At 44.4% G+C, this 16445-nt stretch overlaps 1 protein-coding gene across 3 annotated transcripts in view; it reads left to right on the top strand.

The window, feature by feature from the left end:
* The window catches only part of LOC138580212 (alpha-2-macroglobulin-like protein 1), a 328254-nt gene that overhangs the window by 242919 nt on the left and 68890 nt on the right, over nt 1-16445 (top strand). For all 3 annotated transcript variants that reach the window (XM_069650567.1, XM_069650566.1, XM_069650565.1), the window contains exons 22-24: nt 2287-2338; nt 5997-6083; nt 7078-7254. In XM_069650567.1, the coding sequence (XP_069506668.1) occupies nt 2287-2338; nt 5997-6083; nt 7078-7254 (316 nt within the window). The remainder of the gene's footprint in view (nt 1-2286; nt 2339-5996; nt 6084-7077; nt 7255-16445) is intronic.

Raw genomic sequence — 16445 nt, 5'->3', positions numbered from 1 at the left:
CTGGAGGTGAAACCACTACCCAGGTCAGGGTGGAAAGGGGCGTGCGGCAGGGCTGTCTCCATGCTCTGCTACTGTTCAGCGTGTACATTAATGAGATGATTATAGAGCTGTTGAATAGATGCCAAGCGGATAGGTTTGATCCCCGGAGGTTGGGTTGCAATGTGTTTCTAGCATTAATTTTCTCCTATAATGCTGTTTTGTTAGCCACATCTCCTATGGGGATCAGTCCTAGTCTGGAGTGTTTCATTAACCAATGCACAGCACTGGGGCTGACTCTAAATAAGAGCAAGATAAAGGTTCTGGTTTTTAGGCCAAGGTGATCTAGGTACTGTTCAATCTGTATAAAGTTTGATGGGTCGTACCCCGAACAGGTTTGTTATCATGATTATCTCGATGTCAGATTCACTGACAGCGGAACATGGTCCGCCCGGCTAGATAGAGCGCAGGTTATCTTAGGGGGAAAACAGTGGTGGGTTAAGGGCATTTTTCTTGGACCGTGGCAAAAGTGTAGCGTCTCCTGCGATCAGTTTTTACAAAATGGAGTCGGCTTCTGCAGCTCTCTATGCAGGGCAACTCTCTATGGGGGCAAGTTAACTGCCAGCAAATGGGGACTGTGGAGACCAGGTTTTGTAAAATGCTTCTGTGGCTCCCGCGGGGCTCCCCTAATGCCCCCCTGTTTATGGAATGCGGCCTTGAGCCCATAGTTTCTTGTCCAGGCTGGAAACTGGTGTTTTACTTGATCCGGCTATGGGTAACGCCAGAGCTTGTAAAGTTTTGTGAGGCCTTCCTTAACCTATTAAACCATCCTGGAGGCCTCTCATTCCCCTGGGTAAAACACATAAAGGGGCAATTGGAAGTGCTAGGTTTTGATAGTGGTTCCTAGTGAGTATTTCGAATGACATTTTTTCGAATGCCATAATGTGGAAAACATGTCACTGAAGAAAACAATTTCGAATGTCTTTTTTTTGTTATTTTTTGTTTGCAATGGGGGAGGTTCCCCCCCCTCAACTCCCCTTCTTTAACCCTTTTTTTTAACTCGCAAAACAAAAAAAAACATGTAAATTAAAAAAATAATACATTAGAAAAATAAAATTCGGTAAAATGTTTTCGACATATTTGTCATTCTAAAAAATGTTTTCGACATATTAACTGGATACCTTTGATAGTATGTGGAAGAGGCCTGCAAATCTATCCCCCAGAACCAAGGAGAAATTGAAATCCACAATTAAACTGTGTTGGTACGAGTCACTCATAAGTAACTGTCTAAGATTAAAAAGTGGGCCTGAGTTTTTGCATACAAAAGTACAAAAGTATTTCAAGGAGCAGAAGAGTATCTGGGCTTGATTTCGCCAGCATATGCGCGCCCTCTTTTTATGGAGTTCAGAACAGACACCCTGAGGATGGCGAAATTCACCTGTGGTTGGAAAATTGGTAACTGTGAATCATGCCGGCTTTGCGGTGCAGGAAGTGAGAGTGCGACTCATATCTTATTCTTGCGTGAAGCACTCAAAGATCCGAGGAGAGCGCACGTACCGCCACTCCTAAAAAAAAAAAAAAAAAGAAACTGGCGTTACTCATGTTATGGATGCCATAGTGTTGTGTAAATCAACCGCATTGGTTAATGAGGTATATTTCGTGGCAAAATGTGTCTACCGGGCTTAGTTATGCAGGTATTTTTTTAATGAAGCCACTGCACACTGTTTCATCTGTTTAGGTATTTTCTCTCTCCCTAATCTCCACTTTTAACATTTTATGTGTTGGTTCTTTATCATATGTATTGAAGCTTTGTATTGTATTTCTTTCTTATTTCTGTGCTGATGGTATAATGCCGAATAAAGCAATATGACTGACTGACATTTTTGACTCCATAAAATGGTGTTTACTCTCAAAGTTTAAAAATAGGGAGTAAAATACTCCCACCCAAAAATCTTATCTGGAGCGCTGGGCAGAGACATGCATTTTACACATTTTTTAGTACCATCTGATGTATTCTGCAGGGGCGCCTGCCAAGTTCCGTGCAGAGGTAGCCGCGACACATGTGGCAAATATTATGGGGCCCATCAGGAACCACTGCAATGGTGGTCGCAGCGTTTAGGGGACCAAGGAACTGTTTGGTCATGTGACTGTATGAAACCAGCATGATTAATATCTTTAGCTAAAACCAAGTGGCTACCCATGAAATATAGTAAGGGGATGGGTGTGAGATGCCACTATGCTCAGCCATTGTCTCCCCTTGCATCGATTTGTTGGAAGCGTACTAATTTAATTTCTGCAATGCTCTTTCAGCCTGGCGGAATCCTGGAGGAGAAGGCGCATAGCTCCCTCATCTGTGCTGAAGGTAATGTTCTTCTGCAGGTGGAGCAGGGAAGGGGTTGTCTCAGTCCAAAAAAACAGGAAAAATATGCTGCCTCCTCCAGATGCAGTAAGGTCTCTCCCTCCTCCAGAGAGGAGGTGACTAGAGGAGGACTGTGAGAGAGAGTGTGAGGGAATAAAGACTGAAGAGAATGATTGTGAGAGCTAGACACTAAGTGGAGCAGATGGTCGAGCAAGAATTAAGTTAATGATCCGGTGGGAGGAGGCAGTGATCATTTGTACACATGAGATGCTAACGAGTGTGTGCCTGTTAGGAGGTAATCACTGAGTCACAGCAGCAGGTAATTACTAACAAAGTGGGAAGAAGACACAGGGGGCCTCATTATAACCCTGGTGCTCCCGTAATGAAGAGGGCCCGTACGGGACCAGCCCCCTTCATTACGAGCTAGTAGCTCCATGGCTACCTCCAAACTCGTAATGAGGCCCACAGTGAGTGAGAGTGCAGACAAATTTATCAGTGAGAGGATTGAGTGAGAGAAGGACTGACAACAGTAAGAAGAAGTATTAATACCTGTGTGACGAGTAGTTTATCAGTCACTAAGAGGAGGTGTTAATGCTGGGTTTTGCAAGAGGAATATGTATTGAATGAGTGAGATGAGGAGTTAAGGGAATTGTACCTTGAGAAGGTCATGACTGAGTGAGAGCAGGCCTTAATCTGTGAGTGAGAGGTTAAGTTACTGAGTCAGTGCAAGAGTTCATGGCTGAGTGAAAGGAGGTTTTATTAACTGGTTTACAGAAATCGCTAATGACTGAGTGAGGAATGTAATAATCACGCAAGTGTGCAAATTAATGATTTAGTAAAGGATTAAAGAATTAGTAGTGGAAATATGCCCCAAAGCGGGACTCTGCACCTTGACAATTGAAGATCAATGATACGCGACAACAAAGGATCATGATAAGTGAACCAGGCCAGAACCAGCAGTAGCTGCAGACCGTGTACATCAAGTGAGTCGAGAAGCTTGGCATGTAGCAGGATGAGAGGAAATGAGGAGCAGTACCAAAAGACAACATGCTATCAGAGACATATGGGTAGTGATTGGCGAGTTCAGCCTGAATACTGACAATACCCTTTTCAGTAATTTAGTCTCTATTAAACTGTACCGCGAATATGAAACAACCGTGACTTCATTCAAAGAGTCAGAACAATGGAAAATTGTTGACCTTTGTGAACAATGAATGAAATGTGAAACTGCATTAATATGTGCAAGGGGTCATTGAGGCAGTGAAACTATTTTCTAATGAATGATAGCCCATACAACACTATGAGTTCTGAGGGTGTAGGAGTAAAGCTCGGACAGAAGGGTGGCATGTTGATTGGCAAAACATTTTTATTAATAACAAAAACGGGTGGGGGGGTTGGAGGAAATCCGAACTTACCCTACCACTAAGAGGGTCTTCCCTCCCGCAACAAAACAAGCTAATGGAACTGTCTGTGTCAGAATGTCCAATGTAAAGTTTCCCGTCCTGTGTCCACATCGTAATCTATCCCTCCCAACCTTAACTCAACATAAGGTGAAAAGGGAAATATCTCTTGGCTGTCAGCCTGCAGCCCAACATTATAGTTCAAAACACTAGCTCCAAAAAGGTGTAGAAAAGCAACCACAAGTTCCACAAGACTCAAAGGGTTGATTTCCTTTACCTGGAGACTTTCCAGCTTTATCCAGCATTGTCTCAGTGTCTTGAGTGGTCAAGATAGGTCCTTATCTTTACTTGGCAGGCCTGGCTTCCAGGCCCTGTGACAAGGAAGGCTGGCCTGGACACCTTTTCCAAACTGTCCTGAGTGTCCCAAACCCTTTGTGAGTAGACCCAGCTCCCAGGTACTCCAACGAAGAATGGCCTGGTGCTCTCTCCCAAGCTGTGCTGAGGGTCCCAGACCCTTTCTGAGCAGACCCGGCTCCCAGGTACTCCGACGAAGAATAATAGTCTGGTTCTCTCTGCCAAGCTGTGCTGAGGGTCCCAGACCCTTTCTGAGAACCCCCTCTTTGGTTCACTCCTCTGCCAAGTAGGGTGCTTAACGTTCTCGTTCTCACCAGTCTTTTTCTCTGTCTTCACATTCACCCACAGTCTTAGTTTACTCTCCTGCCAAGGTCTCAGTGTCATTTATTCATGTAAGCTTTGTATTCCATTTTATTACTATGTGGGGTGCATTTCTCCAGCCTGGGTCCCAGACCCCCTTCACTTGATTGCTCTCACAGTTCTCTTTAACTGATCTTTCTTCAAGCCACAGCCTTGGTTTACTCCCCTGCCAGGGTCTGTCAGTATCACTTGCATATGCAAAGTTCGTATTCCTCTTAATTACTGTTCGGGATATATTTTCCCAATATGGGTGCCAGGTTCCCTTTACTTGGTTACTCTGCCCCTGTTAAGATTCCTTCTGTGCTTTGCTTCAGGCCTACCCCACCCTCTGCATCTCCCCAACCCTGGAATTAGCCACCCTAGTACCTGCAGGGTCTCGGCCCTTACACTCCAGTTGTTTGCGGGTCTCCCAGCAGCTTCAGCTGCTTCTCAGGCTCACTGGAGCCTCGCTTGGTCTTGCGTGCATCTCCACTGCTGTTCCGCTGTGCTTTTTCTGTACTGCTATGGCCTCGGTCACCGGCGGGTATACATCCTCTTCTCCGGTCTGCCTTCTGCTCCGTGGGCCTTCTGTGAGTGCACCTCTTCCCCAGACACCATCTGCTTCACTGGTCTGCTGGTCAGCGCATACGTTGCCAGACTCAGCCCATGCCAAGGCGAGAATGAAGACGCCATCTTTTGCTTCCCTCTCTGCTTTTGAATGATAGCTGACCAATAGAATCATCCTAAAGACTAGTGCTTGTGTGTCCGTTCTTGCCAGTAATATTCCTAACTTGTGGCCTCTTCCTCGTCCCAGTAGTTCTTCCCTGGGATATGCTACAAAAACACATGGCGGCATTAGCGAGTGTTCAATTGGAGGATTGTTGAGGGAACATGGGAGGGTCAAAGGGGTACTGCGTTCTTCTGGCATGGTCACTACTCTCAATGGGGTCCTCCCCCCCCCATGAGATCCTCCTGCTGAGAACCACCCCTAGGGGGAGTATCAGGTAGCACCATCACCTCCCTGGCTTCTTGAGAAGGGGCTACTCCATCTAAAGCACTGGCGATAGCTCGGGATTCGTCACAGGGGTAATGAGGCCAAAAGACGCTGTCCAATGAGCTAGAGTTCATTGGCGTCTGTTGCCTCATCCAGTCCGCAAGTGTGGCATTCTTAAATTGTGCAGTGTGATTGAGTCGGCCCGTGGCTTTCTTCCAGTAAGGAATGTCCATTAGCTCATATGAGTCTATTGCTGCAGACAGTAATGCTGACATCCAACGAGTGATAGCTTGCTAAATTCTATGGAGGCATGTTGTCTGTCAGTAAAAATGCCTTCCAGTGGCTGCACCCCGACCAGGAGGATGATGAAGAATGTTTTTTTCATGGAGGCAGCTTCACATGAACAGCCTTTCCTAAAAACGGGAGACTGAGGATAAGAATGAGAAGTCATCTGTACAGTATTCTCACAAGATATTTGCTGAGTTTGTGGTCGAATGTGAACGAAGGTCCGGTTCTATTCATATAGGAATGACTTATAATATGCCTGCCCTATTTCTCTTTGTATTCTTCTTAGGAGATGGCGAGGCGTCGGATACAGTCTCACTGAAGGTTCCAGAGAACATTTTGCCAGATTCTGGGCGAGCACACATACTGATTCTAGGTAAGGAAAGCATTCCTCCTCGTGTCGTTATTGCATCAACTCTTGAACCAGTCCATCCCCTCATGGTCAGTTGCATCATATGTTTATTTATTAAGTCACTTACTTTTCAATGGAACTCCTTTGTGCTTGTTTGAAGGCCTCTGTGGTCCATGCTATGTTTCGGTCACTGCTCCACTTCCTATTTCATGTCATCACTTCCAGCCCCACAAGTGCTCTGATCCCTTAGGACAGAACGTTCTACTTCATTCTCTTGGTGTTTGATTGCCCTTATCACCTGCTGGTTGACTCACTTTTAGTGGTTCATTGAACTGCTGTCGTGTTCACTTGGTCACACTGTCCTACTCCCTCCAAGCTCTCTCTCCGTTATCCGTTCCCCCTTTACTTCCCTCCCTACCTTTTATCCAGTCTTTCCTCAAGCCGTCCTTCCCCCCTACAGGCCTTGCTTCCCCACTTCCTTACTTTCCTACCCTTTCAATTATCTTTCTTTCTTTCTTTCTTCCCTGCCTCTTTATTTTACTTTTGCTTCATCTGCCTTCTCTTCCTTCCTTCCTCACTCACACTTCTTTTTTCCTTCCTCCATTAAGTTTAAAAAGTAAAAAATATTTGTATTGCATTTTATAAACAACAATCAACAAATACCAACAAACTTTATCATAATTTCAACATCATCTATGTCCATAATCCCAATAACCCTTCCCAAACTTAGCTTTATAACCTATTTCCTCCATTAATAGTTTTAATGCCCCTACTACTTACTTGTCCTTACCTATCTGGCATCTCCCTCTTTTCCTTCTACTATCTGCCTCCTGTTCCGACTACTTATATTTACTTTCCCCAGTGCACCCACGCTCTCCTAATCATTGAACAAGGTGAAGTCATATGTGTTAATACCCCCTGGCACTGCGTAACATACACTGACATTAGCAGCAGTAAGGCCTTGCACAGTCCTGTTCTTCACATACCTTATTACCATCACACTCTTGTTTCTCTTTAGGTGACATCATGGGCACTGCCCTGTCAAACATCGACCAACTCCTAGCCATGCCCTACGGTTGTGGGGAACAGAATATGGTCAAATTTGCCCCCAATATCTACATTCTTGATTACCTGGAGAAGACGGGTCAGATGACTGGGCCAATCAAAGAAAAGGCGGTTGAATACCTGAAGAGTGGTGAGTTCCAAATGTCTGTCAATTCTTATGAAGGGCAATAGTCCAAGGATGTCAACACAACAACAATACAACGCATTCCAGTGGTAACATTGTTTTATTGTCTGTCTAATGCCGCAGCAATGCACAACACTGAACAATACAATGAAAAGGTATTACATTGCGCAGGTCTCAGAGAAATCATCCCCATTGCCTGCATCTTATATCAAAAACAGATCCTCTCGAGTTATATAGGATCTCATCAGACCCGGGGGAAACTGCTGGCTGGGGTGTTCTTCAGGGATTCTGCTTGTTGCCGCTGCTTTTCAACATCTAAGTAAAGCTACTTCATGACATGTAACTTAAATTTAATAACGCCTTCAGAACTTTGCTAATGGCTCACGGCGTGTCTTCAGGCTTGGTAAAGATCGATTGGTCACCTTAACAGGAATGCAACATATCTTTAATAAGATATCAAGATGGGTGCTTGACAACTGCCTGCAATACGACCCAGCTATTACTTGTGACTTCTAGCAAACAGCTACTGCCATTAATGGGGTTCCTAATATTCGCATTCCCTGGTTCAGAAGGGCTTTTGCCCTGTTCGGGCGTGTACCAGTCATGATAATAAACACTTGAACTCCCCCATCCTGATGTTCAAGGTGCAGTGGACCTCCTGGCTTTTCAGAAAAAAGATCAAAAGATCAAAACTGTCCTTCTCTAAACTACTCAGTTCTTAAAATGATATTAAGGACTGAGGGATGAGTGCTTAGTTGCCTATGCGTTGGTGCGCCTCACCAGTAAATAAGAAATATACAACTAATTTCAAATACAAAGTGATTCAATCTTTGACTGAATTACTTCACGCAGTACACAAGACAGGATTCGCCTCATACATGTACGACACACTTCCTCAATGTTACGGATGCCATGGTGCAGGCCGTTTATTTGTTCATTTTTACTACAGGTCTGCCATCAATTGAATAGTGGACACATTCTTTCTTTGGAACCCAAAGACATGGAATCTTCCTCTAGACAATGCTTCTTTTAAACCCTTTTTGATTAGTTTGCAGGTGATACTAAACTATTATAGTATGAGCCGAGAAACTAAAATATTTTACATATATTGATTATTGTGTTGCTCTTAAAAAAGGACTTCCTTTTTCTTGTAATTAGGTATGCTTACTTCTAGATACATTCAACTTTCCAGAGCACATTCCTTGTGCTCCATTCATAGATTCCCAACCCAATAGTGGCTGCACTTGCACGGTGAACCAATTTAATATCAATATCATGTATTTAAAGGTCTGGTCTTCACATTTGTGAATGTGGTTAAGCTTCCCAACTAGATCCTATTGTAAACAAAGGGTAGCAAAGACTTTACGCTAAATTGTCCTTATATCACAGAGGCATAAAAGGACAATGTTTTTGTGTTCCTTGCTGGGCCACAGCAGTGAAGTGAGAAATAAAATGCATAGAAGGTTTACAGTAAATTTCATAGTGACACTCGGACCTTGAAAAATCAGAGAAATATCAGACACGACCCTCCAATTCCAAGCTTCAAATCCTTATCCCCTATAACTATGAAATTGGAATACCATGACTAGGCTGTTTAATTTGGAGCGACGCACTATGCAGAAGTGCCTCCTATGTTAAGATCTCTCTTCGCTTTATGATGAATCTGAAGATATTGTCCCTTCTTCCCTGGGGGGAGACCTTTCCTATGGGGCTACGGGGGTGCAGGAGGATCACATGGGGAGGGAAGCCCCCAATGGAATTGGGACAATTGTTCTCAGAGAATGTGGTATTCTTCTGCCTTAATACACCCAGTCCCCTCTCAGATACCAAATCCCTCCCCCTCTTTTGTAGGCACAACCAATATACTCTGTTGCAAGGTTCGTGACTCTAATATACTTGAAAACCTTTGCCCAGTAGAGAATACTTATATTCTGCCTCCAAGTGGAAAACCAGTACTGGGATGTGGAAGATCACTCAGAGGAAACAAAGGGAGCGGTCTAGTTTTTTTCACAATATCAAGCGCCGGAATGAACAAAGCTGGGAATTCAAAAGGAACTCACCTGTGAAGCTCAGAGAGAACGGGCCTCTGAGGAGGAACAACTGGACAGCTGCACGGGGCGAGCAGAGAGAAGCTGAGAAGGAAACCACGAAGTGAGGGGAAGTTAAACCTGATGAAGGTCCGAGCAGAGAGGACCGGCAGGGTTGTTTCTGATACTTGCCTGCAGGCAACCCAGGCATCTGCAAGCTGCTTGCAGGGCAGGACGAGCAGCCATAGAGCTGCCCCAGGAACTGCTGCAGGCCTTGCCATTCACTAGCGAGCTGCCAGAGCCTGGATGAGCAACAGAAGAGCTGGGGAAATGCCGGTATCCGTCTACAGAGATGCTGCTTTACCAGAACGTGTTGGAGGTTCGGGGAAGCTGTTGGAAGAATAGGTTCTGGGATCCAAAACTGACTGAAAGAGAGTTGAATACTTGGCAGGGGAGTGAACCAAAGGGCAGTGAACCTGAGTTAAATACTTGGCAGGAGAGTTAGCCAAGAAGCATCAAAACTGTGAGAGTCTGGGACCCGCACCCAGACAAACAAACAAGAAGAGAGTCTGGGATCCTGGGATTGAATACTTGGCAGGAGAGTGAACCCAAGGTGCAGTGAACCTGAGCAGATCTGGGACCCACACCCATATCTGAAACCACATTCTAAAGCCAGGAGGACCTGGGACCCAGAAGAAGAGGTATTTTATTAAAACAACTTTTTGCGAGTCTGTGACTCGCTCCCGCCTAGAAGATTGAGATGCAGGGGAACAAAGACTCTGGAATTGTTAAAGTGAAACCCATACTTGTTAGAGAATTATGCCAAGTTAGGGATATTGAAGGACTGGGAATGCAAAAGATAAGTCTTTGTGGGCTATCCAGTTTCTTGGAAGGATAATAAACCTAGGAGAAAGGAGCATCACCCTAATTTTGGAGCTTGCTCTTTTTGGAACATTATTTTAGCATCACTTTATTACCAGCGACCCTGGAGACTTTTCTATTAACTGAGATTGTCAAGAACACTGTTGTTTATTTTGAAGCAAAGGCGTTCCTTGCACAGTTATAGCAGTATATTAATGTTAGGGGCAGAAGTAGGTTTCAGACTTCCTGACATTTTCATTAGTTTCTTTAAAGGTAGGGAAACTGGTCTTCGTTTTAGGAACAGTGTGGTATCTTTACTAAATGTCGTTACTAAAAATCATGCCACCCTTGTGTCCGACTCTGACTTCTGCACGCTTACAATTACTCATTAAAGTATGATGCAAGTAAATCCTTTTTACGGCAACACTCCTTGCCATCTATCCATCCTCTCTACATCCTGTTGGGGAAGGTTTACTATATGAGATGCCATCTTCACTCCACAACCTCGACCCAGCCTATAAAGCATCCAGAATAGATGTTAATATGAACCAAACCTCACCCACGGCTAAAAGCCTGGTCATTTACTTAGATGCCACCCTCGATCTAACAGGCCAAGTAAATGCCATCGCCTCCTCTGCTGCCTACACCTCTAAACTTCATAATGCCAGAAAACCCCTTCTCTCAATGACTAACCGCCTCACCATAGCCAGATCACTGGATCCAGACTCGATTGCTGCAATGTCCTCTTTGCAGAGACCTCCAAAAGAAACTTGTGCAAACTACAAACCATACAAAACAACCCACCCCCGGCTGCCCTAGGTCTGTCCAAACACGACCACATTTCAGAAGCAAGAAAAAACACTCACTGGCTGCCAATTCATGAAAGAATCAAGTTTAAAACTCTCTCCATAGCCCATCGATGCCTCACGAACACTGCCCTGGCATACATCCCAACTCGACAACGGAGATCAGCAAATTGCCACTACCGCAAAGTACCCAGGTTCAAGCGCAAGTCTGTTTGAGGCTTTAGCTTCCCTGTCACAGCGGCTAAGCTTTGGAACAACCTACCCATCGTGCTCAGAACCGTCCTACTCGGCCTTCACAAATAATTTGAAAACTTGGCTCCTTAACTAAATTGACCCTGCATCCGCACCTTCCTTGAGATGGACACATCCCTTTGTGAGTCTTCTTGGCATTTTTTCTCCGTACTGCTGCCTCTGTAAATGTAACTAGCATCCAGATACTTGAGGGTTAAGCACGCTGCCACAAATAAATAAATAAATCATCTTGAAATCTCAACTGCAGTCTCCTCCGAGCACTTAATAGATGCAAGTCCAACTTATCTACCCATATGTTCAATAATTTATCCTTCCATACCAGTTCCTCTTGTCAGGCTATATCAGGTTTTCCCTCATACTTCATGTCCAAAGCACATTAATAAATTATTGTTAGAATGATTTTCGCTGCCCTCTCCATCTGTCTCTTCCCATGAAGAAACACCGCCTTAGCTGAATGTAATTATTTACTGTGCATGAAAGCCTTTTTTGAACCTATGAAGTTTGCCCCGCCCATTTTTATAAGTACCTTTGTATTATATTGAAAACGAAAAACCAGAGTAGCGCTATCCAGTGATAATGTTGTCATAAAAATGGCCACCAGGTGGCGATATTTCCCTATAAATACATCCACCAGACGATCAAACACTTCCCCACTCAAATATTCTAGGTTTTGTGATAATAATATATAATTTTACCCCTCCTAGAATATTTGGGGAAAGAACTTTAGGTGTCAGGAAAAAAAGTAGCCTTTTTAACGGCGACATTATGACATGGAACCATTGTGGCTGGGTCAAACAAATGGGAAACTAAGTGTAGGCCAAGCATGAAAGAAGAAGCCATGTCGATTACGTCCCAATGAATTAGAGCATGCGACATCTACTGACGCAATGCCCTACGCTGACTAGAGCTTACCATGCATTCTATTGGAGACAAAAACATTATTGACTCTGATGAACTTTGGTCCTTTATCTGGTAGACCAATTATTTTCTCCAATATGGGCTATAAACTATGGAAGCTGATATTAACTATGTTACCATCAAGTTAATTTATTAGGAGACAGTTATGACCATTTCTGCTGCTACCTTTTCATATTCTAGGTACTGTAATGAAACGTACTGTTAGGTATTTCTGTGCAATGTTAAGGTATCAACTGTAATCATTGTTTTATTCTTTGTGTATGTATTCGTGTAAATTATGCTGTTTTATGGTGTTTAAGGCTATATTGCTTCATCCATATAGCATCAAATACATAAAAAAGAAGGGCCAGGTGAATGTAATAGTTGGGATGGTCCATATTAATCAGTAATCCATTCAAAATAGCAGTAAATATGTATTGTGTGTCCGTCAGCTTCTAAGCCACTCTCTCCATCTTTGCTATGTTTAGAATGTCTTGTATCCAGTCACCAACACGTAGGGTTCTCCTGCCCTTCCTGGTTTCCATGGTTATTTTTCTACCAATAGGGCGGATGTACCCAAGGTGGATACTATCGTTGAGAATTATTGGACTGTGGTACAGAGAGGGGGTGGGGAGATGAAATATCTACTTTTACCAGGGGAAAGCATCAGGGGAGGGCCCACACATGTGTATGTAGGTTCATTAGGAGATGTAACAGGTTGGCCTCCCTCAACAGTAACTCGTGCATTTTAGCTGAGGACCAGTAGGTACGAAATGGAATACTTGCTGAATGAGACAAAGAGAGAGAGGGATCAGGGAGGATCTTCTTCACTGGCAATAATCTTTGTGGCCATCGAGTCCCACTCATTTCTACTTCTGAATAACCTATTTCAGCTACATCACACATGTCACAGCTCAACCCAGTAGCCATCCCTGGACATTAACCTCCAGTTCAGAGCCATGTGAGCAATGCATTCTGGGTTTGACTATTAGCTAACTCGGGGAGTGACTTTTTCCTTCTCAAAATGAAGAAATGATAGCCTAAATGAAAGGACCTGCATCTCACTGGCACTTCAGCCGGACGTGATAGCCACTAAAAGCACAGTTTTCAGTGTAAGGAGCCAAAGAGAATGTAAGTGCATCGGGCCTAAAGGGTGAATCCAAAAGAAAGAAACAAAAGGACCAAGTCAAGGCTCCAAGATGAAACAACGAATTGCATTGGTGGGAAGATCTGTCAGGCCCTTCAAATACCCAGCAAGCATGGGGACGGCAAAAAATGAACCCTGCTCTGGACACCTCTTGAAATTGGAAATGGCAGCAAGGTAACCCTTCACTGTGCCCACCTGATGTCCCTGCCTCGCCAAGGTACAAAAGGATCTCCAAGACCAGAGGGTGGGACATGACATGAGGTCTTCACCTCTGCTCTTGACCCATTCCTCAATCATTCTCCACCTGCACACATATTTAGACATCATAGAGGGCCTGCATACAAACAGCAACACCTTGATGACCTCATCCAAAGTGCTCAGTTGTCCTACTTTAGTCTTTCAATAGCTACGCAGCAAAGATGAGAGACTGCAGGTTCTGGTGCAGTGGCAACCCCCACGCCCTGGACTGGGACATCAAGCTCTCCCTCAAGGAAAGGTGCCATTTTGGACAGATGCCCATCTCGAGAAGAACTCTTTGCCATGTCCTCTGAGTCCAATCAGGGGAGATTAGAATCCTGCAAGTCTCAAACCTCCTCAACCTCCTGAGAACTAGGGAGAAGAAAGTTCACTCCACACGAAAGGCGTCCCACAATGCCTCCCTCAGAGGAAGTTCTCCCATATAGAAAAGCTTGCACTTCTTGATGTCTTTAATCCTAAAAAGGATGACTGAGGGTGTCTCCTCAAAAGGTCAAAGATCTCTGAAAAGACCTTGGGCAAAAGCTCCCATTCGTAGGAAACTGAGTGAAGTCTGCTCGGGGCATCTGCCACCTATTCCCTGATCTGGCTAGATGGGCTGCCGAGTCCAAGATGCCATTCTCTAGAACCCAGAGCCAAAGCTGCATGTGCTCTCTGCAATGACCACACAATTCCCTCTCTTGTTGAGGTAGTGCATGACCACCATATGAACTCAAGATCTGGTCATTCTTCCTCTGCATGGAAGTCAGAAAAGCCATCAGCACCAGCCTGTTGGCCCTTAGCTCCAAGAGATTGATGCGTCAAGAACTCTTCACCCGGGACCAAAGCCTGCTCACCTGCAGGTCCCGGTGATGAGCACCCAAGCCTTCAGGGAGGTGTCCATAACAATTTTGCCCCCCCCTGGCCATGGTTGCCAGGATGGCTTCATCACTACCAATTCTCCCTTTGAGACCACCACCAAAGATCATTGTTGATCTCCCCAGAAACTCAGAGGCGGTCCAGCATCACGTAAGAAAACTTAGGCCAATGATTGTGGGGAAACCACTGAAGAGAATGCATTCTCAAGTGAGCCTCTGGCACCAGTAAAATGCAGGATGGCTTTAGGATCAGGAGAAGGAGAAAGACTGAGGCTGACACCATACTTGAGTTCTGAAATAGGGTGGCCATCTGACGAATGCTGTTGTCTCGGTTCTCGTGGAGCCTTTCCCCAGTTGAGTGTTAATAAATAAAGTTATTTAGAAAACAAAAAAGTATTTTCGGCTTAGTCCTCATTCATTTTCCCATAGACAAAAAAGGTACATTTTTGCCGGTCCGCACAACGAAAACCACTGGACGGAATTGGACCAGCTCCGAAACAACCTGGGCACGAAGCATTGACTTGTGACCAATACTTTTGCGGTCTGGGGTTATTCCATGCAGTAGTTGATGGAGAAGGGAGAGCCCCCTTCTCACAAAAAATAGAGATATCTCCCATGGTGCATTACAGCAGAGGGGCTTTTCAGAAATAAAAAATCTGTCATCTTTTTTTTCGATTTGAGAAATAGCCGCCGTGATTAAAATGGTGAAATGGCATCAGGATAGGTGTGGGGGATAGAGGAAAGCAGCATGTTAAATTTAGGAGTTGAATGTGGGGCGAGGGACCAAGTTGAGAATCTGAAGCACAAACATTTTTCTGAGAGCTGCGGATATTCAGAGGGATAATCACGGCTACCGGACAATGGGAATGAAAGTGCGTCATGGAAACTAGTGTTTGGGCAGAAATGGGAGAGAGCTGAGGAGGTGAGGAGGTCTTCAGGGGAGTGGGTGGAGCTGGAACAGATGAGGGGGGTACTTGGTGAGTGCCTGGGAGGGCATTGAAGCATATTTTTCTTTTCACTGTTTTTTCAGATAACCACATGTATGAAGAACTATAGATAAACGTGGCTATCCATAGTACATACTTATTATAGCCGCGGTTATGGGGGAAAGTTACAATGAGGTAGGGGGTGAAAAATTACTAGCCATGGCCAATGGTTCAGTAGTGTTTTCAACTCCAGAGCGGACCTGCTAGCGCAGTAAAATATGTAGCAGGCAAAGCCGAAGGCCGTGGGCTGTAACACTTTTCAAATATAACTCGGCCATGGCCGTGGTGCAGGAAAAAACTATGGAATAACAAAACCTTTGAAATTCACTGCAAAATCTTTAGTTAAATATCAGTTAAGGTACCAAATTTATCGCAACAAAACCCCTGAATTTCAGCAAATTTGGGAACTCATGCCCGGTTTAACTCGGTGCGTTCCCGTCGCAAAGCCCAAGAGCACATATCTATCATAAGGGATAGGATTCACAATAACATACACAATGGCTTATGCGGGATATAGCATTATGACGGATAACAACGGGAACGTGCCGAGTTAAGCCGGTCATGCCTTGTCAAATGTGCCGATTTCAGCTGTTTTCTTGAGATAAATTTGGTACCTTAACTAATCTTTAACTATGGTCTATATGGAGGACTACCGCATTATTAAAAAAATTAAATGCCAAGATGTCATTGCAGTGCAGTAATTCACTCTAACGAAGCAATGTGGAAGCCAATTTAGTTGCACTTATTATGAAACTCACCCCTTCCCCCTCTCTTCCTGGTCAGATCCAGACCCTGTGCTGTCACTGTGCTCCTGATGTGCTGCATCAGTGTGCAGCATGCTTAACATGTCCCACAGAATGTCCTAACTTGTTTACCACAACCTCCCAAATATCACCGGGCGGCCACATTCAAGGTCGGTTTCTGTCTGATTTGTCCTCTGTATTTGATCAAGCAAAGCTTACACATTTAACTTACACTTTCTCTTAACTAACACTTTGTATTAACATATTACTGACTATTCTCTTAGTTTTATGTTTTTCTGCAGCCTTCTCCCCTCTAAGTCTCTGCCACAGAGCTTGTGGGTCCAGTTCTACAGAAATCCCCCTTAT

This window comes from Ambystoma mexicanum, chromosome 3p (assembly GCF_040938575.1).
Source record: "Ambystoma mexicanum isolate Mex_15411 chromosome 3p, UKY_AmexF1_1, whole genome shotgun sequence".
NCBI lineage: Eukaryota > Metazoa > Chordata > Amphibia > Caudata > Ambystomatidae > Ambystoma > Ambystoma mexicanum.
This window is presented reverse-complemented; position numbering and strand designations above follow the sequence as displayed.